At 41.0% G+C, this 27581-nt stretch overlaps 1 protein-coding gene across 3 annotated transcripts in view; it reads left to right on the top strand.

Moving 5' to 3' along the window:
- Positions 1–27581, top strand: part of EIF2B3 (eukaryotic translation initiation factor 2B subunit gamma) — a 143110-nt gene that overhangs the window by 94679 nt on the left and 20850 nt on the right. For all 3 annotated transcript variants that reach the window (XM_058552232.1, XM_058552233.1, XM_058552231.1), the window contains exons 7-10: positions 20314–20441; positions 21574–21764; positions 23827–23904; positions 24422–24570. In XM_058552232.1, coding sequence (XP_058408215.1) covers positions 20314–20441; positions 21574–21764; positions 23827–23904; positions 24422–24570 — 546 coding nt within the window. The remainder of the gene's footprint in view (positions 1–20313; positions 20442–21573; positions 21765–23826; positions 23905–24421; positions 24571–27581) is intronic.

The raw sequence follows: 27581 nt of genomic DNA, 5'->3' as shown, positions 1-27581 counted from the left end.
TGTTGTTTCTTTTTTTTTTTTCTTTTTGGTGAGGAAGATTGGCCCTGAGCTAACACCTGTGCCAATTTTCCTCTATTTTTTGTATATGGGGTGCTGCCACAGCATGGCTTGATGAGTGGTGTAGGTCTGCGCCCAGGATCCGAACTTCCAGGCCACCGAAGCAGAGCGCGGAAACTTAACCACTATGCCACCAAGTGTTTCTTTATTTTCCCTCTCCAGGACACTGTTGCCCTGCTCCTCCCTGACTTATTATTCTATTTTTTTATTCAATTAATGAATACTCATTAAGCACTTGTTATGAGGCAGGCATTGTGCTAGATCAACTGTGGGATCAATGGTGAACAAGTAGACGTGGATCCTCCCCTCATGGAACTTAGAACCTAAGCTCCACAGTGGATTGTGGAGACCTTGCTTTTTAGATAGCAAGGAAACTTGCTGCCAAGATTAGAAAGTGATCCAGGACCTGTTTTCCAGTTACCAGTCTGGGCTATCTGTATTCCAAAAATGAAGTTAACTCTTGGCCATTAAAAGGCTTATTTTTTACTCCCAAATGAAAATGTAGCCCTGTGAAATAGGCCCTGGTCTTGATGGGCTGGGAAGGGATGCAATAGTATTAGAGATCATGATATTTTTTTTTTTAACTATTTACTATGGAAAATTTCACACAAATATAAAAGTAGAGAAAGTAATATAATGAACTCCCATGTATCCATCACACAGCTGCAACAATTATCAATTCATGGCCAATCTTGTTTTTATATATGCCACCACCCACCTCCCCATTGTAACCCCAGATTATTTTATTTTATTTTATTTTTATTTTTGGTGAGGAAGATTGGCCCTGAGCTAACATCTGTTGCCAATCTTCCTCTTTTTGCTTGAGGAAGATGGTCCCTGAGCTAACATCTGTATCAGTCTTCCTCTATTTTGCATATGGGATGCTGCCACAGCATGACTTGATGAGCAGTGTGTAGGTCCGAGCCCGGGATCCAAACCCGCGAATCCTGGGCCACTGAAGTGGAGTACACGAACTTAACCACTATGCCACCAGGCCGGCCCCCCAGATTATTTTGAAGCAAGTCATTATGATATAATTTCATCTGTAATTATTTCAGTTGTAATTATCTGTAAATATTTCAGTGTATATTTCTTTGTATATCACTTTGTATACCTTTGTATTTCTGTGGTATTCATTGTAATTTTTCCTTTTTCGTTTCTGATTTTGTTTATTTGAGCCGTCTTTCTTTTTTTCTTAGTGAGTCTAGCTAAAGGTTTGTCAATTTTGTTTATCTTTACAAAGAACCAGCTCTCAGTTTCATTGATCTTTCTATTGTCTTTTTAGTCTCTATTTCATTTATTTCCACTCTGATTTTTATTATTTCCTTCCTTCTACTGATTTTGGGCTTCATTTGTTCTTCTTTTTCTAATCTTTTTATCTTTTAAACAAATAGCTCAATACCACTATCACACCTGAAAAAAAAAAACTAACAATGCTTTCTTAATCATATAAAATAAGATTGTAGCTTTTGGTGTCTGCGTATGCAGTTTTGCACCAAAGCTAGCCTCATCCTGGCTGCTGTAGCTCCTTTGTAGCTCATTTGGCCACCACCACTTAGCTGTTCCCACACCTAGCAAGTGTAGTGCAGTGGTATGTGCCTTGAGAACAAGCCTGAATTTGGTGATTCTGTGGCTCCTGGCCAGAAGATCTGCCAAATGGGCCTTTCCCAGAGCCTGCTGTGATCGAGAGTGATACAGAGCCTCAGCTCAAACTACTTCCCCATCTCAAGATCTTTTAAAGAGACCTTCATCTCTTTTTTCTCCCCCATCTACCCTTCACCTCTCAGAGTTGTTGGGACTAAGGGCATTATATTAAAAATCGGTAAATTTCAATATATTAGGCAAAGTATAAAGGCACAGCAAGACAAATTAGAATGGTACTCAAGGAAGATTCTTTATCCCTGGCTGGAATAGTGGAGGTCTTATCTCACAAGTGTGGGAGATGGGATTGAAGAGGTTATTGGGAGCAGCATGTAGAAGGCCTTGAAAGCTGAGCAGGGAATTACATACAGATCTTTAAATAGAATAGTTGCATATGGAATGAGCAATGGCAGCCTGGCAGGGGAACATAGACCATTCTGGATGGGAAAGAGACTCCTTCAAGGTAAGTAGAAGGCATTTATAATAATTTGCTTATGAAATGATGACTTCTTTAGGGATGAAAAGGAAAAATTAAACCTAGGGGAAACAACTTCAAGAAAGAACTGCTTTAGCAGTGCTTTGTAGTCTTTCACCTATGAAAGTTAACGTATTCCACCCTGTGTTTTTTCAGTTGTTCACGTGTTAATGTCTTCCACCCAGTTTCTTTGAGATTAGATACCTACCTGGATTGGTAAGGCATTCAATATATGCTTGGTGAGTGGGAGAAAAGGAGACGTAGTGACAGTTTGGATAGCAGAAGTAATTTGGTACATCAGTAGTGAAAGAAGAGATGAGGATTTCTTCAGTCGACTAAGTAGAAGAGCAATAGGGAAAGCTGTAGAGAGAAGAATATCTGCACTCTCATTGATAAGAGAAGTTTAGTAATGAACTCTGTGACCTTGGATAGGTGTCTACCTTCCTGTACCTCAGTTTCCTCATCTGAAAATTGGGATAATAATAGTACCTGACCCATATGGTTGTAAAAAATACGTAGTAAATAGCTTAAAGCAGTAGTTGATGCATAGTAAGAACTCAGATTAACTTTTAATTGATCACCTACTGTGTGTCAGGCACTGTGTTGCTAGGCGGTAAAGATAAAAAGATGGAGTTTCCGTCTTCAGGTTGCTCACAATTTAGGGAGAGAGGGACGGGTTAAACAAATTATTACAATAAAATGTGAGGAGTAATATTAGAATATAATAGAGTAGTATAATAGCATAATAGAAGCACAAGGGAATTTAGGGCAATGATAGAAATGCTCTATATCTTGATTTGGGGTAGTGATTACAGTAGTATACATTAGACAAAACTCATTGAACTGTACATTTAAAATAGGTGTATTGGGGGCCGGCCCCGTGGCTTAGCGGTTAAATGCGGACACCCCGCTACTGGCAGCCCAGGTTCAGATCCCGGGCGCGCACCGACGCACTGCTTCTCCAGCCATGCTGAGGTGGCATCCCACAAACAGCAACTAGAAGGATGTGCAACTATGACATACAACTATCTACTGGGGCTTTGGGGAAAGAAAGGAGGAGGATTGGCAATAGATGTTAGCTCAGAGCCGGTCTTCCTCAGCAAAAAGAGGAGGATTAGCACGGATGTTAGTTCAGGGCTGATCTTCCTCACAAAAATAAATAAATAAATAAATCCTTAAAAAATAAAATAAAATAAAGTTGGTGTATTTTGTTATATGTAAATTACATTTCAAAAAAATTGATTTAAAAAGCTTTAAAGAATGAATTGGACTTACCACAATTTTTGTAAAACTCAAAGCAACAGATATTTAATAAATATCCAGTATATTCTGATTACTTTGTTGGGGGCTGAGGATTCCAAGATAAATACAAAGTCTTATATGCCACTGTCCTCTGGAACCTTGAGAAAATTATGAGACAAGAGAAAAAAAATGAGTTGGAGATCCCCAGTCTTAATAAATGGGGAAAAGGCGCTTCAGACGGCAAAAATGTCATGACTGCTGTGCCTTAGAAAGATGCTATAGCAGCAGTGGATGGGAGGGAGGGATTGAAGGATTATTGGGCTAAACTAATATCACTGGTTCAAATTAACTTTAGTGGCAAAACCCATCACTAAAACTGAACAGAATTCAATAACCTAAGGTACTTACTTGCTGTTTCAATATAGACTTTTAGCTAGCCTTCAAATCATCTCTCCACTGGATTAATATAGCATCCACCTTGCTAGTCTTCTGCCTCCAGGCTCTCCCTTTCCAATGTATCCTCCACAAAACTACCAGAGGTCTTTCTAAGTTGCAAGTCTGACCACATCATTACCTATTTGACCAGCTTTGCCAGATTCCAAGTATTTACCAATTGCAGTACTAATGCCCCATAAGTGAAGTCAAGAATTGGGAATAAGCAACCGTGCTGTAAGATGAGAATCAGAGTGATAACTAAAGCTACAGTGGAAGATGAAGTTATAGACTAGCTAGAAAGCCATGAGTAAGCATAGGAAAGCAGAGTAGAGATAAGAAGCAGAGATGAGGGACCTTGTAGTGCCATGAGAGATAGGCAGGAGCCTTAATTCCTTACTGTTTAGTTCAAGCATCCATATTGACTTGGCTGTACTTGGTTTCCTGTCCTTAGGTGTCCTAGAGATTGCAGGATGTATCCTTTACATAAATAACAGAACAAAATTAAGCCAAGAACATGTGGCTTATACACCTTCTAACCAGGGCTGTTAAGTGATGGCCGCATACTGACATCTGAAGATGCAGGTGCTACCAAGATTAAACCAGGGTAGTCTCCTTTAACTTTTTAGTTACATTCATTTTGATCTCTGGGACTTCTGGAAATCCCTGTCTGCTGGGTAAGGAACAAAGGCCTAGCAACACATTGTATTGACTCAAAGTTACCTTAAAGATGAATCTCTCAGTTGAGCTTGCCTATGCCATCAGAGGGCCAGCCTATGGTAGGAAAGATAATCTTTTTAAAGAGGACTTAAAAACTGGCATAATAATTATAATTAAAGCACTCATAGGAAGAAGCATCATACAGAACTAGAAGATCTAAAACCAGAAGAAAAGATATGTTTAGTTTGGTGAGGATTTAAAAGTAATTTCTCTGTAAGTATAATGTTTCATTGGTATCCTTTCTATCTTTCTTGCTTCTCTGACAAATCCTAAATATCCACTAAAACTTGCCTAGATGTTACTCCTGTTGGAAGCTTTCTCGCAATTTTTTCCCCTTCACCTCCACTTAGATTAGGTACGCTTGCTCTGTGCTACCATAATATTCTGTGCTTATCTCCATCAGGTATAATTAATTATTCTCTCTTCTGATCTTGTATAATCTTCAATTATTACGCGCATCCTATTACATAGTATTTGCATGTCTGTCTTTTCGACTTTTTTGAACTCCTTGAGGACAGAATCCTGTCTGATTCATCTTGCGACACACAGTATATGCTTAGTAAATATCAAGGCAACCAAACTGTCAACTTCATTTGAGGGCATGGGTTTACCTGTTTTGTTTCACTGTTATATCCCCACTGTCTAGAACATACCTGGCACATTTTGGTTGCTCAGTGAGTAAATCTGAATAAACAAAATGTTTATTGAATTGACCTAAGCCTAAGCAGTCTCTCCAGCTTGTAGGATCGGAACATGTTTTTCTTTCTCAAACCATATTCACCAACATTGAAAATTTATAGAAGCTTTCAGTATTTTGCTAAGAAGGAAAAAACGGTATCACAGAATACTGTATACCAAATACCTAGCTTTAAAGTCAGTACTTTTTAATCTAAAATAATTTCCTGTTTACTATTCCAGATTATATCTGTTTTCTTTGAAGGCAAAAAAAAAAAAGCCTGGAAACAAAGCATTGGGTTAACTCAACAATCACCTTTTCTTCCTAAATTACAGCTCTGCTGAGAGAAGAGGCAAGAAAACCCAAACCTTTAATATTCTGTTTTGTAGACTTGAGTTCCAAGCTTTATAAAAGTAGGTTTTCTCTTCTACTTCTTTCCTAACTAATATTTTGAAGGACTGACTTGAAGTAGAAGACATTCAGAGGATTTTAAGTCTCTTTTGATTTGCTTACAAAAACAAAAGCCAGAATGCAAAAGTAGCTAAATTTTTCCATTTGCCATGGACATCCTTTTTAGGCTTTCCCTGGAATCTTTTGGCCACAAATAGGGCCTAATCTTAGATCAAGGCAAAATGCTAAAAATATCAGACTTAAGCAGAACTAATAATCATGTATTTTTTCAAATGTTGGATTTTTAATACTAGTAATATTATTAATAGAGAAACATATTTAGAGTTCATTACATTTCAAAATCCGGAAGGCTCTACTTTCTATGTCCAAAAATCAGAAAAAGAAATTATTGCCAGTTATCTGACCTAGAGGGATGACACTCAATGATTTACACATTCATTTATTTGTTTATTCAAATAAATTTTTATTTAACACTGACTACATGTTTATTGGTAGAAAGGCAGTAAGCAGAAAATTATAAATCCTGTGGAAAGTGCTGTGGTTGCAGTAAACACAGGATACTAGCTATTATGTTATAGTGGAAAGAATCATGGGCTTTGGGATAGATGTGGAGTAAGTTTCAGCTCTGCCAATTATAAAAGCTGTATTAACCTTAAGCAAAATAATTAACCTTTCTAAACCTTGATTTCCTCACTTATAAAATAAGAACAATGATACCTACCATGAGAAGTGCTATAAGAATTTGAGATGATGTATATTAATTTCCTAGCATAGAACTCAACATGATATGGATTCAAAAACAGTATATATAATTCTCATTGCTATGAGAGTACAGAGCCTACAAATGTTATGAAAGGTCTCCAAAGGGAGATGATATTTGAGAGCTGCCTTGTGGCTCAATAAATTTTCACAAAGTGAACACACCCTTGTAACTACTATTCGGGTCAAGAAACAGAACATTACCGGATTTCCAGAAACTTCCCTCATGCTACGTCTCGGGCCACTATCCTGAGCCTTAAATAAATTTAAGGAGATAAGATCGTATTTGTACTTTGGAAAAATCCCTGTGGCTACAGTGTTAAGAGGGTAGATTGAAGGAAGAAGAGACATGATCAGATTGTACTTTAGAAAGAGTATTCTGTGTATAATATGAAGGATAGATTTCAAGAGGTAAGACTGGAGGGAGAGAGACCAATTAAAAGTAGTTGCAGGAATCCAGGCAAATGATGACAGTGGCTTGGACTAGGTGGTGATAGTAGAAATGGAGAGAAGTTGACAGTTTTAAAAGAGATTTAGGAGATAAAATCAGCCGTGTTTGGTGACTGATTGTATGTGAGGAGTGAAGGAAGAAGGAGTCGTCAAGATGATTACAGATTTCTAGCTTGAGTGACTAAATGAATCTTCATGTCACGAAGCAAGATAACCAGTGTTGTTGGGGGGAGGTTTGGGAGAAAGATGATGGGTTCAGTTTTAGACATTGAGTTTAAGGTACCTGTGTCATCTAAATGGAGGGATCCATCAGGCAGTTGAAAATGTAAGACTAAAATAAAGGAGAGACGTCTTCGCTGTGGGTCTGCATTTGGGAATCAGCAGCAAAAAATCCACTAAGTGATGGCCTGTCTCAGGGAGACAAATAGCATGAGAAAAATCTTAAGAAAAGGAAAAACCTGAGAAACACCAAATATTTTAGGGGAAACAGAGGGAGGGCTATCAGAAATAGGAACAGATCAAGAGAGTGATGCCACAGAAATTAAGGGAAGAAGGCAAAAGGAATGGCCTGTGGCTGTGAAATTTGGAAAATTCAAAACATATAAAAAGAAAATATTACCCATAATTCTACTACTGTGAGATATGATAGATTTATAGAAATAGAATTATACAAATAGAATTACAGGTGAGATAATATGAATATCTTCAAGACCTTTGCTATGTATTGCTAATTGCTTTTCAGAAAAGATTTTAGCAGTTTACACTCCGATTCCCATTGTATGAGAGTAACTGTCTCAAAGCACCCTTATCAGTAATGAGAATTATTTTAAATCAGCTAATTTTTGATTGGGAGAAAAAGTGCATCTTGTCTTATTTTTTTTTTAGTTATTTTTTTTTTTTAAGATTTTATTTATTTATTTTCCCCCAAAGCCCCAGTAGATAGTTGTATGTCATAGCTGCACATCCTTCTAGTTGCTGCATGTCGGACCCGGCCTCAGCACGGCCGGAGAAGCAGTGTGTCAGTGTGCGCCCGGGATCCGAACCTGGGCCGCCAGCAGCGGAGCGCACGCACTTAACCACTAAGCCACAGGGCTGGCCCTTTTTTTTTAGTTATTAATAGCTTTAATTTATTTATTTATTTTTTTAATTTTTTGTTTATTGCAGTAACATTGATTTATAACATTGTATAAATTTCAGGTGTACATCATTATACTTCTATTTCTGCATAGATTACATCATGTTCACCACCCAAATACTGATTACAACCCATACCACACACATGTGCCGAATTATCCCTTTCACCCTCCTCCCTGCCCCCTTCCCCTCTGGTAACCAACAATCCAATCTCTGTCTCTATGTGTTTGTTTGTTTTGTTATTATCTACTACTTAATGAGGGAAATCATATGGTATTAGACCTTCTCCCTCTGACTTATTTCACTTTGCATAATACCCTCAATGTCCATCGATGTTGTCACAAATGGCTGGATTTCATTGTTTCTTATGGCTGAGTAGTATTCCATTGTGTATATATACCACATCTTCTTTATCCATTCGTCCCTTGATGGGCACTTAGGTTGCGTCCAAGTCTTGGCTATTGTGAATAACGCTGCAATGAACACAGGGGTGCATGTATCTTTACACATTGATGGTTTCAAGTTCTTTGGATAAATACCCAGCAGTGGAATAGCTGGATCATATGGTAGTTCTAGCCTTAATTTTTTGAGGAATCTCCATACTGTTTTCCATAGTGGCTGCACCAGTCTGCACTCCCACCAGCAGTGTATGAGAGTTCCTTTCTCTCCACATCCTCTCCAACACATGTTGTTTCCTGTCTTGTTAATTATAGCCATTCTGACGGGCATGAGGTGATATCTCATTGTAGTTTTGATTTGCATTTCCCTGATAGTTAAGGATGTCAAACATCTTTTCATGTGTCTCTTGGCCATCTGTATATCTTCTTTGGAGAAATGTCTGTTTAGGTCTTTTGCCCATTTTTTAATTGGGTTGTTAGTTTTTTTGTTGTTGAGATGCATGAGTTCTTTATATATTTTGGAGATTAACCTCTTATCACATGTATGGTTTGCAAACATCTTCTCCCAAGTGTTAGGTTGTCTTTTCGTTTTGTTGATGGTTTCCTTTGCTGTGCAGAAGCTTTTTAGTTTGATGTAGTCCCATTTGTTTATTTTTTCTATTGTTTCTCTTGCCCGGTCAGACATGGTACTTGAAAATATGTTGCTAAAACCGATGTGAAGAGCATACTGCCTATGTTTTCTTCTAGAAGTTTCATTGTTTCAGGTCTTACATTCAAGTCTTTAATCCATTTGGAGTTAATTTTTGTGTATGGTGCAAGGTAAGGGTCTACTTTCATTTTTTGCGTGTGGCTGTCCAGTTTTCCCAACACCATTTGTTGAAGAGACTTTCTTTTCTCCATTGTATGTCCTTGGCTCCTTTGTCAAAGATTAGCTGTCCATAGATGTGTGGGTTTATTTCTGGGCTTTCGATTCTATTCCATTGATCTGTGTGTCTGTTTTTGTGCCAGTACCATGCTGTTTTGGTTACTATAGCTTTGTTGTATATTTTGAAATCAGGGAGTGTGATACCTCCAGCTTTGTTCTTTTTGCTCAGGATTCCTTTAGCTATTCGGGGTCTTTTGTTGTTCCATATAAATTTTAGGATTCTTTGTTCTATTTCTGTGAAAAATGTTGTTGGAACTTTGATAGGGATTGCATTGAATCTATGGATTGCTTTAGGAAGTATGGACTTCTTAACTATGGTAATTCTTCCAATCCAAGAGCACAGAATATCTTTCCATTTCTTTGTGTCTTCTTCAATTTTTTTCAGCAATGTTTTATAGTTTTTGGTGTACAGATCTTTCACCTCTTTGGTTAAGTTTATTCCTAGGTATTTTATTATTTTTGTTGCAATTGTAAATGGGATTGTATTCTTAATTTCTCTTTCTGCTACTTCATTGTTAGTGTATAGAAATGCAACTGATTTTTGTATGTTGTCTTTGTATCCTGCAACTTTATCGTGTTCATTTATTACTTCTAAAAGTTTTTTGGTGGATTCTTTAGGGTCTTCTATATATAAAATCATGTCATCTGCAAATAGTGAGAGTTTCACTTCTTCTTTTCCAGTTTGGATCCCTTTTATTTCTTTTTCTTGCCTGATTGCTCTGGCTGGGACTTCCAGTACTATGTTAAATAGGAGTGGTGAGAGTGGGCATCCTTGTCTGGTTCCTGTTTTTAGAGGGATAGCTTTCAGTTTTCCACCATTGAGGATGATATTAGCTGTGGGTTTGTCATATATGGCCTTTATTATGTTGAGTTACTTTCCTTCTATACCCATTTTATTCAGAGTTTTTATCATAAATGGCTGCTGTATCGTGTCAAATGCTTTCTCTGCATCTATTGAGATGATCATGTGATTTTTATTCTTCATTTTATTAATGTGGTGTATTATGTTGATTGATTTGCGAATGTTGAACCATCCCTGCATACCTGGAATAAATCCCACTTGATCATGGTGTATAATCTTTTTAACGTATTGTTGTATGCGATTTGGTAGTATTTTCTTGAGGATTTTTGCACTGATGTTCATCAGTGATATTGGCCTGTAATTTTCTTTTTTTTGTGTTGTCCTTGTCTGGTTTTGGTATCAGGGTAATGTCGGCTTCGTAGAATGAGTTAGGGAGCTTCCCCCCCCCTCAATTTTTTGGAAGAGTTTGAGAAGGATAGGTATTAAGTCTTCTTTGAATGTTTGGTAGAATTCACCAGGGAAGCCGTCTGGTCTTGGACTTTTATTTTTGGGGAGGTTTTTGATTACTGTTTCGATCTCCTTACTGGTGATTGGTCTATTCAAATTCTCTATTTCTTCTTGATCCAATTTTGGAAGGTTGTATGATTGTAAGAATTTATCCATTTCTTCCAGATTGTCGAATTTGTTGGCATATAGCTTTTCATAGTATTCCCTTATAATCTTTTGTATTTCTGAGGTGTCTGTTGTAATTTGTCCTCTTTCATTGCTGATTTTACTTATTTGTGTCTTCTCTCTTTTTTTCTTGGTGAGTCTAGCTAAAGGTTTGTCAATTTTGTTGATCTTTTCAAAGAACCAGCTCTTGGTTTTATTGATTTTTTTCTATTGTTTTTTTAGTCTCTATTTCATTTATTTCTGCTCTGATTTTTATATTTCCCTTCTTCTACTGATTTTGGGCTTTGTTTGTTCTTCTTTTTCCAGTTCCTTTAGGTGCATTGTTAGATTGTTTATTTGAAATTTTTCTTGTTTGTTGAGATAGGCCTGTATTGCTATAAACTTCCCTCTTAGAACCGCTTTTGCTGTATCCCATAAATTCTGGCATGTCGTATTTTCATTTGCATTTGTCTCCAGGTATTTTTTGAATTCTCCTTTGATTTCTTCATTGACTCAATCATTGTTCGGTAGCATTTTATTTAATCTCCACGTATTTGTGGCTTTTCTGATTTTCTTCCTAAAATTGATTTCTAGTTTCATACCGTTGTGGTCAGAAAAGATGCTTGGTATTATTTCAATCTTCTTAATTTATGGAGACTTGTTTTGTGGCCTAATATGTGATCAATCCTGGAGAATGTTCCGTGTGCATTTGAAAAGAACACATAGTCTTCAATTTTTGGATGGAATGCTCTGTATATATTTACTAGGTCCATCTGTTCTAGTGTGTCATTTAAGGCCAATGTTTCCTTATTGATCTTCTGTTTGGATGATCTATCCGTTGGTGTAAGTGGAGTGTTAAAGTCCCCTACTATTATTGTGTTACTGTCTATTTCTCTTTTTATGTCTGTTAATAATTGCTTTATATATTTAGGTGCACCTACATTGGGTGTGTAGATATTTACAAGTGTTATATCCTCTTGTTGGATTGTTCCCTTGATCATTATGTAATGCCCTTCTTTGTCTCTTTTTACAGTTTTTGTTTTAAAGTTTATTTTGTCTGATATGAGTATTGCTACCCCAGCTTTCTTTTCATTGCCATTTGCGTGGAGTATCTTTTTCCATCCCTTCACTTTCAGTTTGTGAGTGTCTTTAGGTCTGAAGTGTGTCTCTTGTATGCAGCATATATATGGGTCTTGTTTTTTTATCCAATGAGCCACCTTATGCCTTTTAATTGGAGCATTTAGTCCATTGACGTTTAAAGTAGCTATTGATAAGTATGTACTTACTGCCATTTTTTAACTTTTTTTTTTCTCAGTGTTTTAGTAGTCCTTCTCTGTTCCTTTCTCCTTCTATACAGAATTGATGGTCTCTTTAGTTTGACCTGTGTCTGAAAGCTCTACTTTTTAACTCCCCTCCTCCCTCATTTTATGTTTTGTGCATTTGTATCCATTACCCTCTTATCATGGAAATAGATAATGTTTCCTATTTGTGGTCTTCTCTTTTCCCCTTAAATCAGTCCCTGTAACATTTCTTGTAGCACTGGTTTCTTGGTGACAAACTCCTTTAATTTTTGCTTGTCTGGGAAATTTTTGATCTCTCCTTCCATTTTGAATGATAACCTTGCTGGGTAGAGTATTCTTGGCTGTAAGTTTTTTCCTTTTAGCACTTTAAATATATCATGCCACTCTCTTCTAGCCCGTAAGGTTTCTGCTGAGAAGTCAGCTGATAGCCTTATGGGGTTTCCTTTGTATGTAACTTGTCTTTCTCTTGTGGCTTTTAGAATGCTCTCTTTAATTCTGGACATTTTGATTACGATGTGTCTTGGTGTGGGCCTCTTTGGGTTTATCTTGTTTAGGGCTCTCTGTGCTTCCTGTACCTGATGTCTGTTTCCTTCCTTAGGTTAGGGAAGTTTTCATCTATTATTTCTTCAACTAGATTCTCTGCCCCTTCATCTCGCTCTTCTCCTTCCGGGACACCTATAACACGGATGTTAGTGCACTTGATGTTGTCCCAGAGGTCCCTTAGACTGTCCTCACTCTTTTTAATTCTTTGCTCAAAATTTTACCTGTTCAGCTTGGCTAATTTCTTCTAGTCATTCGTCCAGCTCGCAGATCTGTTCTTCTGTATCCTCTACTCTGCTTTTGAGTCCCTCTAGTGAATTTTTCATTTCCAGTATTGTATTCTTCATTTCTGATTGGTTCTTTTTTATATCTTCCATTTCTTTGTTCACATTCTCACTGAGTTCATGTATTCTTCTCCCCAGGTCACTGAGCATCCTTAACACTCTTTGTTTGAACTCTCTGTCGGGTAGGTTGCTCATTTCTGTTTCACTTAGTTCCTTTTCTGGGGTTTTGTCCTGTTCCCTTACTTGGAATGTATTCCTTTGCCTCCTCATTTTGCCTCTTTCCCTGTGCTTGTGTCTACATATTAGGTAGGTCAGCTACGTCTCCCGCTCTTGGATAGGTGACCTTATATAAGTGATGCCTTAGGAGGCCTGCAGTGTGCTTCCCTCAGTTCTTAATGTTCCAGGGGTCAGTGACCCTTATGTGGGCTACGTGTGTCCTTCTGTTGTCGCCTGTTTGCTCTCCCTGTAGGCGCCCAGGGAGGCCAAGTTATGCTCCTGGCCAGCTGTTGTAATGCTCAGCTGCTTGTAGTTGTTGTGGGCCCTTCAGTCTCTGTATCGGGTGTGGGGAGCCCCAGCACAGTTGGCTGCAAGTTCTAATACCACATTTGTGTTTCAGTATTTCTTTTAAGTAAGTAGGCCCCCAGCGTGGCAGGTTGTTAGGCTCAGGGGCTTACAAATGCTATAAGCCTCCAGCCTTTAGGTCTCTTGTCAGCTCTCTGAGGATTGCAGCTGGGTGTGGCTGGCCTCAGGCACAGGAGCACCCAATTGTTTCAGGCTTTGGAAGGTGGGGCAAACCCCCTATGTGGGTCTTTGAGAAGCACAAGTCTTCTGCAGCTGACAAGCCCTGCCACCCACAGGTCCGCACACACACAGTCAACACAGTCCTGCCCCGTGTGCGCGCCATGACCTCCTGAAGTGGACCCGACCTCCTGAAGTGGACCCAGTCTCTCCACGGTGGGAGCCCCACACACTCCACCACCGCCCCACACTCTCCACCCGCTCCTTGTGCACGCCCTGCCCCAATGAAGTGGGCTCAGTCGCCAGGCTGCAGAGAATCCAGTCACCAATCTATGCAGGCCCACAAGTTGCCTGAGGGCTTATTGTTGGGTGGGCCAGGCTCTAGGGTGGGCTGCCTGCCCTGGCTGAGCTGGATTAAATCGGTGCTCTAGTGAGTGGGGCAGACCTGGGCTAGCAGGCCCCAAGGAGAACTCCAATGGCATCTGTGTCAGCACACCCACACCAGGCCACAACAATGGCCGCCGCCAATGTCCCAGTCCCTGGAGAGGTCCCACCTCTCACTGCAATGCACTCAGAGCCTATCAGGTGAGTCTCTTTTCACCAAAGCACTGTGCACCTTTCTTTCTGGTGATTTTAGGTTGGCTTTCTGAATCGGGTGAGTGTGCGCGTGGGCCCTTTAAGAGCTGGTTTTTATTTCTTTGTGAACCAGCTTTTCTGGGGGTACTCCCCAATGTTTTAATAGCAGGCAAAGTCAGATATTATGCCACTTGTCTCAATTGTGCTGGGTCCACAAAATGCCCACAGCAGGGGTGCTCCCGGCTCAGGGTCCCACTCCTCCAGGGAGGGCTGCGTACCTGTGGGCTGCTCCCCAGCAGCCGTGAGGCACTGCAGCTTGTGAAGGCGGCGTTTTTCCTCTCCAGAAGGGGGTTTCTGCCTCTTCCACCTCAATTAGGATTGTTCTTTGTTGCAGGAGTTCCTCTTATCCAGTTTTCGGTTCTCTCTCAGGGGTAATTTTTCCACGAGTAGTTGTAAATTGGTTGTGTCCGTGGGAGGAGCTGAGTTCAGAGTCTGCTTACACCGCCATCTTGACTTTTCCGCCTCTTGTCTTAATTTTTATCTCTTTTAAAATATTTTTATATGTTTTAAACATTTATATCTATTTATCTATTAAAGATATTAATCCTTTGTCCTATTTGTAACAATTGTCTTTTTAATTTGGTGGAGTTGTTTGTTTACAGTTAGTCATCAAATGTGTTGTTCTCCTTTGTGCTTTCTTCTTTGTTGTTGTTGTTACTGCCTTCCAGTCGATTCTGACTCTTAGTGACCCCTGTGTGCAGCAGAGCAGAACCCTCCCAGTCTTTTTTGTACCATCCTCTCATCTTCCACGCTTAGACAGTGCTCCACTACTGTTCATAGGGTTTCATGGCTAGTCTTTTCCGAAGTGGTTAGCCATGTCCTTCTTCCTAGTCTGGAAGCTCCACTGAAACCTGTCCACCATGGGTGACCCTGCTAGTATTTGAAATACCAGTAGCGTAGCTTTCAGCATCACAGCAGCACACAGCCACTACAGTATGACAAACAACAGACAACAGGTGGTATGGTTCCCTGACCGGAAATGAACCCTGGCCACCACAATGATAGTGCTTAATCCTAACCCCTAGACAGCCAGGGCTGGCTTCTTATTTCTGAGGAGCTTTTAATTTTATGAGATGAGGCCGGTGTTTCTGGGAAGGCTATGATAAGAGGGAAGCGAGAAAGTGAGCTTGCCCAGGCCCGGGGCACTGGTTCCAGCTGCTAGTCTTCAGCCCCAAGGTCATGATGTTCACAGCGGTTCACAGTGGCCTGTCCTACTTTGCGTGACATTGAGCTGCCTCTACTTTGACTAGGAAGCAGGAAGAGTAATTTTGTCTTCCATCCAACTGCATTATAGGAATTGACCTGATGCTGAGTGCCAGTAGAGGCGGGTGGGACCTGGCAGGACTGCTTAATGTCCCCTCTTCAAATTACTGTCTGATCTCCTTAAAGGGCTCTGCCTGAAGGGGCTGTGTGCCACGGCTGGTTTGCTTGCCCCTTGCTGTGACAGTTCTTTTTGGCCCATAATGTAAATATAATGGCTCTGAAATCCCCCAGCTGTCCATGCTTTGGCATTTCTTCAAAGGGAACTGACTGGTTTTCCACCAGAGGGGGCCAGCAAACATTTGCTATCCACACTGGTTTGGCGCAGTAAGAGGGGAGAAAAAGAGCTAAGAGTATGTGTTGTTTCATTCTTTGTATTCATATGGAAATTTTTAATCTCCGTCAAATCATGAGAAAAATCACATTGAAATTCAATACAAGAGGGACCGGCCTGGTGGCGCAAGCAGTTAGGTGCACATGCTCTGCTGCGGAGGCCCGGGGTTCACCGGTTTGGATCCCGGGCGCACACCGATGCACCACTTGGCAAGCCATGCTGTGGTGGCGTCCCATATAAAGTGGAGGAAGATGGGCATGGACGTTAGCCTAGGGTCAGTCTTCCTCAGCAAAAAAAGAGGAGGATTGGCAGATGTTAGCACAGGGCTGATCTCCTCACAAAAAAAAAAAAAAAAAAAAAAGAAATTCAATACAAGAGCTTCCAGCTTACATAGAATTTTTCAAAGATGTTTGATTTGATCCTTTAAAAATGACAAAAACCATGAGTTGTGTAGCTCCGGTGTTCACAATTTTGCTCAGCTTCCGCCTCTGTCTTGCCTTCCTACCTACACTCCATCTGTATGGTCCTGTGTCAGCCTGCAGAGCTTCTTTGAATGGGAGCTGGGGAAGGGGGTGGGAGGTATGCAGCGGTGGTCGGGTTTATCTGGCTGCTTATACATTAACCGCTCTCTCAAGCCACATTATCTCATCTCTCAGAGTCTTGTAACTGGTCTCCCTGTCTTCAGTTCCAGGTCTTCTTCTTCGTTCTGCTTTTTCCAGGCCTATTTCCATTGTTCCTAGAATTACCTTACTAAGAAATAGAACTGATCATGTCACTTTCTTGCTTAAAAACTACCACTGGCTTCTCAGTTCAGCCATTGTAGACTGCCACAGAATGCTTCCATGATCTGGCTTCCTCCCCTACCTAAATCAGCCTCATCTCCTTCTACCCTTCTCCTTAAATCCATAATCAGGCTACTGCCCACTGGATTATGAATTCTTTGAAGTCAGAAACAGTATATTTCTAAGGCCTAGCACAGTGACTGGCATATTAATAAATGCTTGGTAAATGCTAAATAAATTAAGTACTGATTTAAAATTCCAATAAGGTCACAGTGTAAGAGAGAAAACCAAAAATCATGTGCTAGTCTCTCACCCCTCTGTGCTTTTGTTACTGCACAAAATTGGGGTTCTCTGCCCGATGCACATAAATAAGCTAATTAATTATGGCACCAGCCTTTGAGGGGAGAAATCAGCTTTATTCTGCAAGATTGATCTCCAGAGAGACAGGGGGCGTGGCCCTCAGATCTGTCTCTCCAATTGAGGATTTTTTTTTTTTTGTGAGGAAGATCAGCCCTGTGCTAACATCTGCCAATCCTCCTTTTTTTTTTTTTGCTGAGGAAGACTGGCCCTGGGCCAACATCCGTGCCCATCTTCCTCCACTTTATATGGGACGCCACCACAGCATGGCCTGCCAAGCGGTGCATCGGTGCATGCCCGGGATCTGAACCGGGGAGCCCCGGGCTGCCCAGCAGAGCAGGCTCACTTAACCACTTGCACCACCGGGTGGCCCCCCGATTCAGGATTTGGGAGAAAATTTAAGAAGTTAGGGAGAACAGGCTTGGGGTGCGGAAATGCTGGTGGGACAGGTTTTGATTGGTGGGCTTCAGGGATTTACGGTAAGGTTCTAAACATTTACGATGAAGTTGGGAAGGAATTTTAACACCAGATCTTCCTGAATGAGGGACCCCTCACTTCCGATAAGAGTCCGGCTTTCAAGTTCTGGTGACGTCCTGGTCCTTGGGTTCCATAGAAGTAGGATCTTTGGTTCAGAGGTCGTTTCAGGTCACGATTTCTTCCCTTGTGCATGCCCTGGCTACGTGACTTTGCAGTTTTTCTGAAAGACGATCCTTAATCACTTTGTTGATAAGAGATGGGGTCTGTTTGAACTGGCTCTAAATGGGCCTGTGGTTACACTTTCATTTCCTTTGCTAAGTATAAATCAAAAGCATACTCACTGTACTAAGGATCAGGTCCCTTCCCCTGTTACAGATTCCTGGTCATTTAGACCCAATATCCTGTCTTGATATCCACCAGGAAGCACCATGCCTCCTGGGACCCAAAAAAGCCAAATGAAGGAGAGCTCCAAAGTTCTTGGCCAAGAGTACTGACTGCTTATATCTGAGTGATGTAAAAATAGTGCAGGAATTTCTTTACCTTCCGGAAATTCTTCTACACATTGATCTTTGATCTGATTTTCTGTAAGTGCTGTCCTAGACCAATCTGATTACATGAGAGTAAACTGAAGTTAACTTTGTTGTGGGAATTCTTTGATAGACATTGGTAAATAAGTACAACTGTTGTAATGTGAGGGAGCCCACTCTTAAGTAGGTGGGAGGATGAAATCTGCATGGGAAGTACTTAGTCATCAGAATGGATTTTAGGGGCCAGCTGGTGGCGTAGCAGGTAAGTGTGCGCACTCCGCTGCAGTGGCCTGGTATTCACAGGTTCGGATCCTGGGCGCAGACCGATGCACCACTTGTCTTGTGGCAGCATCCCATATAAAGTAGAGGAAGATGGGCACCAGTGTTAGCCCAGGGCCAATCTTACTCAGCAAAAAGAGAAAGATTGGCAACAGATGTTAGCTCAGGGCTAATCTTCCTCACAAAAAAAAAAAAAAGAAAAAGAATGGATTTTCAATTTGCAGAATCTGAATCAAACCAGGAGAGTAGTACCATAGAAGCTAAGAAAAAATAAGAGATAACAAACTTAAGAATGGCCTAAAAAATGAGGCCGCCCCGTGGCATGGCGGTTGAGTGCGTGCACTCCACTGCTGGCGACCCAGGTTCGGATCCCGGGTGTGCACCAATGCACTGCTTGTCAGGCCATGCTGTGGTGGTGTCCCATGTAAAGTAGAGGAAGATGGGCATGGATGTTAGCCCAGGGCCAATCTTCCTAAGCAAAAAGAGGAAGATTGGCATGGACGTTAGCTCAGGGCTGATCTTCCTCACCAAAAAAAGAACAAAAAAAAAATGGCCTAAAATGGTAAAATTTGATGATTTGCATAAAGAAGAAAAGAATCACCCATAATTTCTCTAGTATGAAGGAGTATAGAGCAGAAATCATGTATACCATCTGTCTATAATACAGCTGTTATTATTAGAAAATAAGAAATATGTAATTCATCACCGTAACAGATTAAAGGAGAAAAAATATGATCTCCATACATGAAAAAAATTTTTTTTTTCAATTTAATACCCGTTCATTGATGAAAGCTCTTAGCAAGTTAGGAATAAAAGAGAACTTCCTTAACCTGATGAAGGGTATCAACAAAAACTTGTAACATATGCCAACTACTGCCTATAAAGCATGAAACCCAATATCTACACGTAGAAGGCAATCAATAAAGGTTAGCGTTGATGATGAAAAGAAAAAAAAAACATACAACAGTTATCAGTCTAAATGATAAAATATTAGAATTCCCTTTAAAATCAAGAACAAGTAAGGATGGGGCCGGCCCCGTGGCTCAGCGGTTAAGTGCGCACGCACCGCTGCTGGCGGACCGGGTTCGGATCCCGGGCGCGCACCGACACCCTGCTTCTCCGGCCATGCTGAGGCCGCGTCCCACGTACAGCAACTAGAAGGATGTACAGCTATGACATACAACTATCTACTGGGGCTTTGGGGGAAAAAATAAATAAATAAAAATTATAAAAAAAAAAAAAAAAGAACAAGTAAGGATGACTGTTATCAGTGCTTCTATTCAGCATTGTATGTGAAGTCTTAGCCAATATGGTAAGAACAATGAAATTTATAAATAAAAGATACAGGAATTGGAAAGGAAGAAGGAAAATTGGTGTTTTCATAGTTGATATGATTGTCAGAATCTACAGATAAATTTTTAGAATTAATAAGATTATTTTGCAAGGCAATTGGCCACAAGATCAAAATACAGAGTAAATTGAATTTCTATAAACCAACAACCAGAACAAAATAATGTTTAAAAGACACCATTTATAGTACCAACAAAAAATATGATTCTTAGGATTAATCTAACAGACGATATTCAAGGCCTTTATGGAGAAAACTTTTAAATGTTTTTAAAACAACTTTTTTCAAAAGACCAGAGCATTCTGCCTTCTTGTGAGTTATTGCCAGTTAAGAGTCAAGGTACCATGTTAAAATACACACACACAAACAACAAACAAAACACGTACACATGCACACCATGTAGATGGGACTTTGGTGAAAGACTATTTTCTGCATAAACCAGGGGAAGGGATTCTCAGATTCAGTACACTACCCTCCCACCTCCAGCCTGAAGCTGATGGAAAACTTAGATGCTCTGCTTCTCCAGAACTGCCAAGTCCATTCCACTTTTGATCTCTGTCAGTCCCAAGGTGGCATAACAGGAAGGAATTGGGCTTTTCCTTGCCTGCACGGAGTTTTTGATCCCAATAGGATCTAGATAGTTAGATTTCTCATATTTGACCACTCTTTCTTCCTAGGTCAATCACTTCCATCCGAAGTGAACTAATTCCATACCTAGTAAGAAAACAGTTCTCCTCAGCTTCCTCACAACAAGGACGAGAAGAAAAAGAGGAGGATCTAAAGAAAAAGGAGCCGAAGTCCTTAGGTCAGTGCTTGGGTTGGTGCAGTAAGACAGTAAGCAGCGCTTTGGAGAGAGTGGCTGGGCAGCTTAGTCCAGCCCAAGATGCCTGTCTCAAGGCAGCAGATTCTTCTCTAGCCAACAGGCAAAATAGTTTAGGTGACGCCACTCCCTGAGTTCTGGGTAAGCTTGCTCAAGCAGACTCTGTTACCGTGCTCTTCAGGGACAGGCTAATCATGCTTCAGGTCCGTTCTCTGGTTCACATCTCTGGTTTAGCTGTGTTCCTCACTAGACAATTTTGACTTTAAGCTCTGCCCACCACTTCTCAGTTGGTGCCCACCTTGTTCTTCAGGCTCTGGGCAACCCCTCTCCTGACTAAACTCAGCCTCTTCTGTCAAGGGAAGAAAGATGAAGAAGTGTACAATTACAGTCCAACCAGAGGCCAACCAGACTATCTCCTTTCCAGGATGTAGGGGCAAGGTCTGTCTTGTTTGCGCTCATATCCCTGCCTAGTCCCTGGCCTAGTCCTGAGCTCATAGTAGATGTTCCAAAAAAATATTTATCAAATGAATGAACGGAGACAGTATAGTATGATGGCTAAGATTACAGGACTTGACGTCAGACAGACCTGGCTTTGAAATCTGACTCTGCCTCTTATTAACTCTGTGACCTGGGGCAGGTTACTCAGTCTTCTGAGCCCCAGTTTTCTTATCATAAAAGATCTCAAATGATCGTTGCAAGATTTGAAAAACTGGACCCAGGTACTCTGGCTCCAAATCCTGTGCTATTTCTGTCATAACACAACTGCTAGATATGGTAATAGAGGCTAGCAAGACAAAGCCAACATCGCTGGTCAGTAAAGTCTGGACACTTGCTTTTGTTCCCTAGTTGTACTTGATTATTAGTCAAACTTGCTTTGACCTCTTTTTAAACATTTTTCTATCATACAATATTTCAAACGTACAGGAAAGCACATTGCCTCTTTTCATTTGACTTAGTCTTTCAGGTTTTAGTGGGATTTCCCCAGGGTCCATGTTGCATGAGTGAGTTCCAGGGCTAGAGGTGTGAGCTGTACCCTCTTTCAAAATTTGATTGAGTATATATTCCCTCTTGCATCTTTCTCTCATTCACTTGCTCTGTTTGCATGTTTGTTCTGAAGATATTTACAGTTTTATAAAAGAAGCCAATACACTGACCTTTGCTCCCTATGATGCCTGCTGGAATGCCTGTCAAGAAGACAGATGGGAAGACTTATCCAGGTCACAGGTGCGCTGTTATGTCCACATCATGAAAGAGGGGCTCTGCTCTCGAGTGAGCACCCTGGGACTCTACATGGAAGCAAATAGACAGGTGAGAGGATGGGTTTAGAGGAGAAATCTTGGGAGTCCCTGCCCTAGAAACAGACTGAGCTTTTTGCCTTATTTCTTTATTAGGTACCCAGTGACCTGTTTAGAATCCCTCTCATTCCCAAGGTTGAGCAAGACCTGGCATGTCAGGGGAGACCATGGGGGTACGCATGGTCTGTACGCAGGTACAGCAAAAGGGGAAGCAGGAGGCCTGGTCCATAAAGGCAGAGCCTCTGTGGCTCCAAGGAAAGACTAAGATCTCCAGGAAGGCTAACTTCTGGCCTGTAGGTTCAGCAGCTTTCTCCTATTCTGCTCAGCATGGGGATATCTACAGTAGTTCATAAATAAGCAGATAAATACTGTGTAATCATTACTGTGATAAGGTAAACATAGGCACACAGAGTAGGCTTTCCTAAGAAGGTGAAGGAACAGGTATTGAATAGCCAGATGGCATGCCTCAAGGAAGGAATGTCTATGAGAGAGAAGTCTCTGGAAACAGCATTAGAAAGAGAGTAAGGAGTCTTGCTAATCCCTCCTTTTAACCCTGAGGTTTGTGAGATGTGGAGAATGAGCTTCTATTGAAGGGGAAGCAGTGCCCTAAAAGACAGGCCGGGTTTTAGTTAAGGCAAGTGGTGAAGAAGGGACAGTGAAGAGGCTGAGGGTGTAGGGGAGCTCTTTGTATAGCAGGCACAGGAAAAGGTTTTAGGAGGGAAGGATGATGAGATCGTGAAATGAAACTGAGCAGTAAAGAGTTGAGATGAGAATAGGAAAAGACAGATGGTGAGGGAATGACATTGGGATGGCATTCAAGGACAACAGGGATGAGATGATGAAAAGATTAGCTCTTGGCATGGTTCCTGGTAGAACTCTGTGAAAACTGTCATTGCAGGTGCAAGTTTGGGTGAGGGAGGAGTAAGTAGAGTGATAAAGGATTGTTTAAAATTGAGATTGGGGTTGAGTCCCTGAAGAAAACCTGGCTCAGGAATCTTCAGGACCCACACCATATGGTGGGTATAGCCCCAGTCGCAGATCTCAAGCTGGTCCCAACCTGGATTGGTTACAGAGCCAAGGGAATCCCAGCCAGAGAGTTTATGAGAAATCACAACCAGTCCCATGTTTACCGAGGGCAGTCCTGGGTAAAGTTAACCCCAACTTAGGGTCAGAGCTGTTAGAAAGCTTCCTTAATTTGACTTTCAGTTCTCTTTTTTCAAGTCTATGACTAGAATCTCTCAGGCTGGTCTGAAAGCAGGTCCATGGATAGCCTGAGGCTAGAGAAGTATCCTCTGAAGTGCCAGGAGCGGCTGTGTAGCAGACAGGCCTGAGTGGCATTGGTTGGAGTGTAATAGAGGAGATCTCAGGGATAGAGGCTGAGGGATTAGCCTTGATATTGCCAGTGTAGCCAGTCCTGGCAAGGCCTCCCTGAGCCAACGTGGCCACCACACACAGTGCTCTGACCAGCATTCTTCCCACGCTGGAGAATCACAGATAGGTACACTGTGCCTTCCTAACAGATCTGGAGCTAAAACTACTCCATACTTGTAATTTTTTCAGTTTTCTCATAGTGGAGAGAGAATAGTGTGAACTTCCCCTTCAACATCTTTTTTTTGGCTGGTGAAGAACATGGATGCCTTCTCTTGATTGTGGAATTTGTCTAACATTGCTCCCATCCTCACCTCATGCATGGCCACAGTAGTCCAGGAGGTGAGCAGGAGACTAGAATGACTATGGTCAGGACTCAGGATGCTCCTTGCCTTCATTTAGGCCTCCTCTCCCAAGTGCTGCCTGGGTATCTCAAAGGCTTGTCTCACTGCCTCTCAGCTGAGAGACATGGCATTACTTTCAGGGAGGAGACTGTCAGCTAGGAAACTTAGGATAAGACCAACTAGAAGCTACTGCATAAACAGTCCTTGTCCTAGCAGAAATGCAGCAGCCTCCTGCTCTGCCTCACCCAGATAGGAAGCTGTGGCTGAAAACTCCCCACATCTCTGACTGAGCATTGGGTTCTCCCTAAGGTACTTTCAGGTGTTTTCTGGTCTTACTTTAGTGACCAAACCTCTTTCCTCAAGGTGTGCAAATTGCTACCTGTTCTCTGTCCAGAAGAATCACTGATCCATTCATCAGCCCAGATTGTCAGCAAACACCTGGTAAGTGCTAGCATGGGCAGGGCAGGCACTGGACACTCTCTGGGTATATTGAGGCTTGTCCTTGAGAAGCTGGATTGGGGCTCTCAAGCCCTGAACTTCATTAGCCCAGAGAAATCCCAACTGGGTTCTGGTTATAAAATCTGGCCTTCTAGCCCAGGCACTCAAAAAGACTGCCTGAACAGATGCTGACCCCAGCCACACAAACTCTGTAAGGAAGATCCATTATAGTCTTGGGACTCAGACACAGGAGCTTTCCATCTTTGTCCCTCTTCTTACCCTGATTTGGGCACTCTCTTCAAGAGAGCACATCTGTACACACAAATGCATGAGTGTGTAAGTTTGAGTTGGTCTTGGAGGTATTATGTGGCCATGTGGCCCTGAGAAATACTGATGATGGTCCCTTTTGCTGAAGTATCTCTAGGGAAAGATTCCATTAGACCCCAGCTCAAGGGATTTGGGGAGTTGGTTTGCAATTGATTGAGATGGACGGACAAGGTTTTATATTTACCTTTTGCAGGTTGGAGTTGACAGCCTCATCGGACCAGATACACAGGTTGGAGAGAAGTCATCCATTAAGCACTCAGTCATCGGTTCATCCTGTGTCATAAGAGATAGAGTGACTATCACCAATTGCCTTCTCATGAACTCAGTCACAGTGGAAGAAGGGTATGTTTTCTCTTGTGCTCGATGCAAGGCCCCTGGTACCCCTAGGAGGCTTTGGGGGCCAGTCTAACCTAGGAAAGGGCTCAGCTTGGAGAGGGGAAGAAAGGGAAAAGGATGAAGGAAGGAATAGTGGCTAGGCCCTTTGAGGCCTTGGTTTTTGCTCCATAATGACATCGTCTCTGAAAGCATTTCCAGTGGCCCTCTCGCGCTTAGGACAAATGTGGTCCTGGGAGAAGCTGCCTTCTCTTGCTTTGATATCCTACTTGATGGGGTGGCCACAGTAGTGAGCCACTGGCAGTGCTGGGAATGACACTGTACCTATGTCTAAGGTTCGGTTTCCCCTATCTCAGTATCCCAAAGCATCCCTGAAAAAAGCAGAGGCCTAGGAGGAGTGGACATATAAGCCATGCACTGTTTCTGAGGGAGAGCTTCTCTGTTACAAGTTATAGAGAATCTTCCCATTTTGAGACACTTTAGAGTATCCTAAAATCTTGGTTTAGGGACAGCCTGACCTGGGAGTAAGAAGGCTGGAATGCTGTTTAATAAGATTCTTCCTCTGTATGGACCTCAGATTTTTCCATGTAAAAAATGCAAGCGTAGGTGGTGGAAGAGAGGAAGGTTATTACCAAATCAATGGTTTTTAGACTTTTTAGAAAGGAAACTTTTTCTTAAGATAAATCTCATATAGAAACTCAATATTTAAAACCGATAAAAGTTAGTTGTTTGGAATACAGTGGGGAGGGGGCACTTGTCCTTCCGATAGGATGTGAAGCAGATCTTTAAAACAAATTTTGAAAACCATTAGGTTGGATCAGCCTGAGATTGATTCTAGCTCTAACATCTGTTGATTTCTCTGTCCAGGAAATGATAGGGGAGAAAGATAGGGGAAGACTGCAAGGCCAGTGAAAGTTGAACTGCCTCTCACAGCTGCCAGTAAAGAGTTAGGGAAAGCATTTTAGGGAGAGGAGCTGCATGGGATAGAGCTAAAGTTTAAGCCTTTGCTCTTTAGGAAGAGTGACTGATGGAAGACAATAAACAGGATTGAGGGAGGAGGTACTGTAATAAAAACCAGGAAAGTTGGGGACCATAGGGATATGGGCAACTAAGATCTGTCCTCCCCCAAGCTCACTTCCTGACTTGACTCCCAGAACCCTGGCAACCAGGCCTAGAGCCTTCAGTTAGGAGTTTGGAAGAATTTTCTCTGGAGCATCTGACCAGCCCAAGAAGAAAAACCTAAATTTATTTACATCAGAGATTTCTAACAGCCCACTTAAATCACCCTATAGTGAAAAATTATGGACGACAAATTCCATTCATGTGCTTAGAGCTTCCAGTCAGCTTTTTTAGAATCTTCTCCTAAATATGAAGAGATAATCAAAGATTACCAGAGATCTAAAGAAAGCCTCTATCATGAAACATAGAGATCAAATCAAATAGAAAAAAAACAACTTAGAAGAAAAGAGACTCTGCAGGGAGAGAAAAACACTTTCAAACAATCTATCATTTCAAAAACCAAAAAAAAAGAACTCTAAGAAATTAAAAATATGATAACAAAAGGAAAACCTCAGTGGAAGAATTGGGAAATAAATTTGACATTCCCTGAAAAGTAGAGCAAAAAGATAAAGAGATGGAACATAGAAGAGAAAAGATAAGAAAATGAGAGGACCAGTCCAAAATGTCCAACATCTGAATAAGAGTTCCATAAAAAAGAGAGTTGAGAAATCAGAGGAGGATATTATTTAAGAAATAATATAAGAAAATGTTCCAGAACTGAAAGATAAGAATTTATAAAATGAAAGGGCCTACTAAGTGCCCAGCACGATGGGTAAAAATAAACCTACATCTTTTTGAAATTTCAGAACACTGGAGACAAAGCATCCTACAAACTTAAAAAGAGAAAATAATAGGTCATATACAACTAATCAGGAACCAGAATGGCTTTGGACTTAGTAGCAACAAGTTGTCTAGTTAGAAGATAATAGAACAATGCCTTCAAAATTCTGAAGGAAAATTAATTTCAACCTAGAATTCTATACCCAAGCGAAGTGTTAATCAAGTGTGACAATAGAGTAAAGACATTTTCAGAAATGAAAAGTCTCAAAAACTTTTCTGGAAGATGTGTTCTACCAAAATGAAGAGTAAACCAAAAAGAGGTAGCTAAGAAACAAGACATCCAACTCAGAAAAAGACGAAAAGAATCCATAGGATGATAGAGATGGCAGATCCAAGGATGACAGCTATGCGTGAAGCATAAAGGGAGCAGTTAGCCCGGAGTGGAATCCAGAAAAGACTTATTCAGGAAGATGAAACTGACAAAATACCAGATACACATAAACATCTTGAAAGATTTAGACAACTGGCTAAAAGTTGGGGTTGAATTAGTAATAACATAGAACACTAACAAAAAACAAAACAGTTATTAACTCTGTGAAAAAAATTGTACAAGAAAGGAAAAGTCATCATAGTTTGCAATGTGGCTCAACTATGAAATAGAATTAATGTAGTTGTAATAAAGTAAACACTGACTGTTGACCAAAAGTATGCTATAACTATATTGCAAGGATGTGAGATAGGAAGGGAAACAGGGGGCAGGGGGAGAAAGGAGAGCTAAATCCTCATGTTCCACTGTGGAAAGTCTATTGATGATGCCTAAAACTGAAAAATCAAGAAGTAGTAATATAAGCATGTTATTATCTAGAGACATGGAAGTCAATACTGAAATACCCAGCAAAATGAAGTCAAAGAGTTGTCTCTGGGAAGAGGGAAATGAGTAGAGGGAACAGAAGACTGCTGTTTTTCATAATAAAACCTGCAGACTGATTTACTTTAAACTACATGCATGTATAACTTTAATTGCCCAAAAAAAGCCAGAATTTTATGGTACACTGCTACCAGTGGTATGCTGATAAATTGTTAACAACCAGCCCTCCAAAGGAAAAAATAAGTGGCCCAATTGGTAACATTTGCCGGTTTCCGTGGTATGAATTCTCCCACTGTGGCCAATGATATCAGTG

Source organism: Diceros bicornis, chromosome 13 (genome assembly GCF_020826845.1).
Source record: "Diceros bicornis minor isolate mBicDic1 chromosome 13, mDicBic1.mat.cur, whole genome shotgun sequence".
Classification (NCBI taxonomy): Eukaryota; Metazoa; Chordata; class Mammalia; order Perissodactyla; family Rhinocerotidae; genus Diceros; species Diceros bicornis.
The sequence above is the reverse complement of the archived record's forward strand: the minus strand, read 5'-3'. Positions and strand labels throughout refer to the sequence as shown.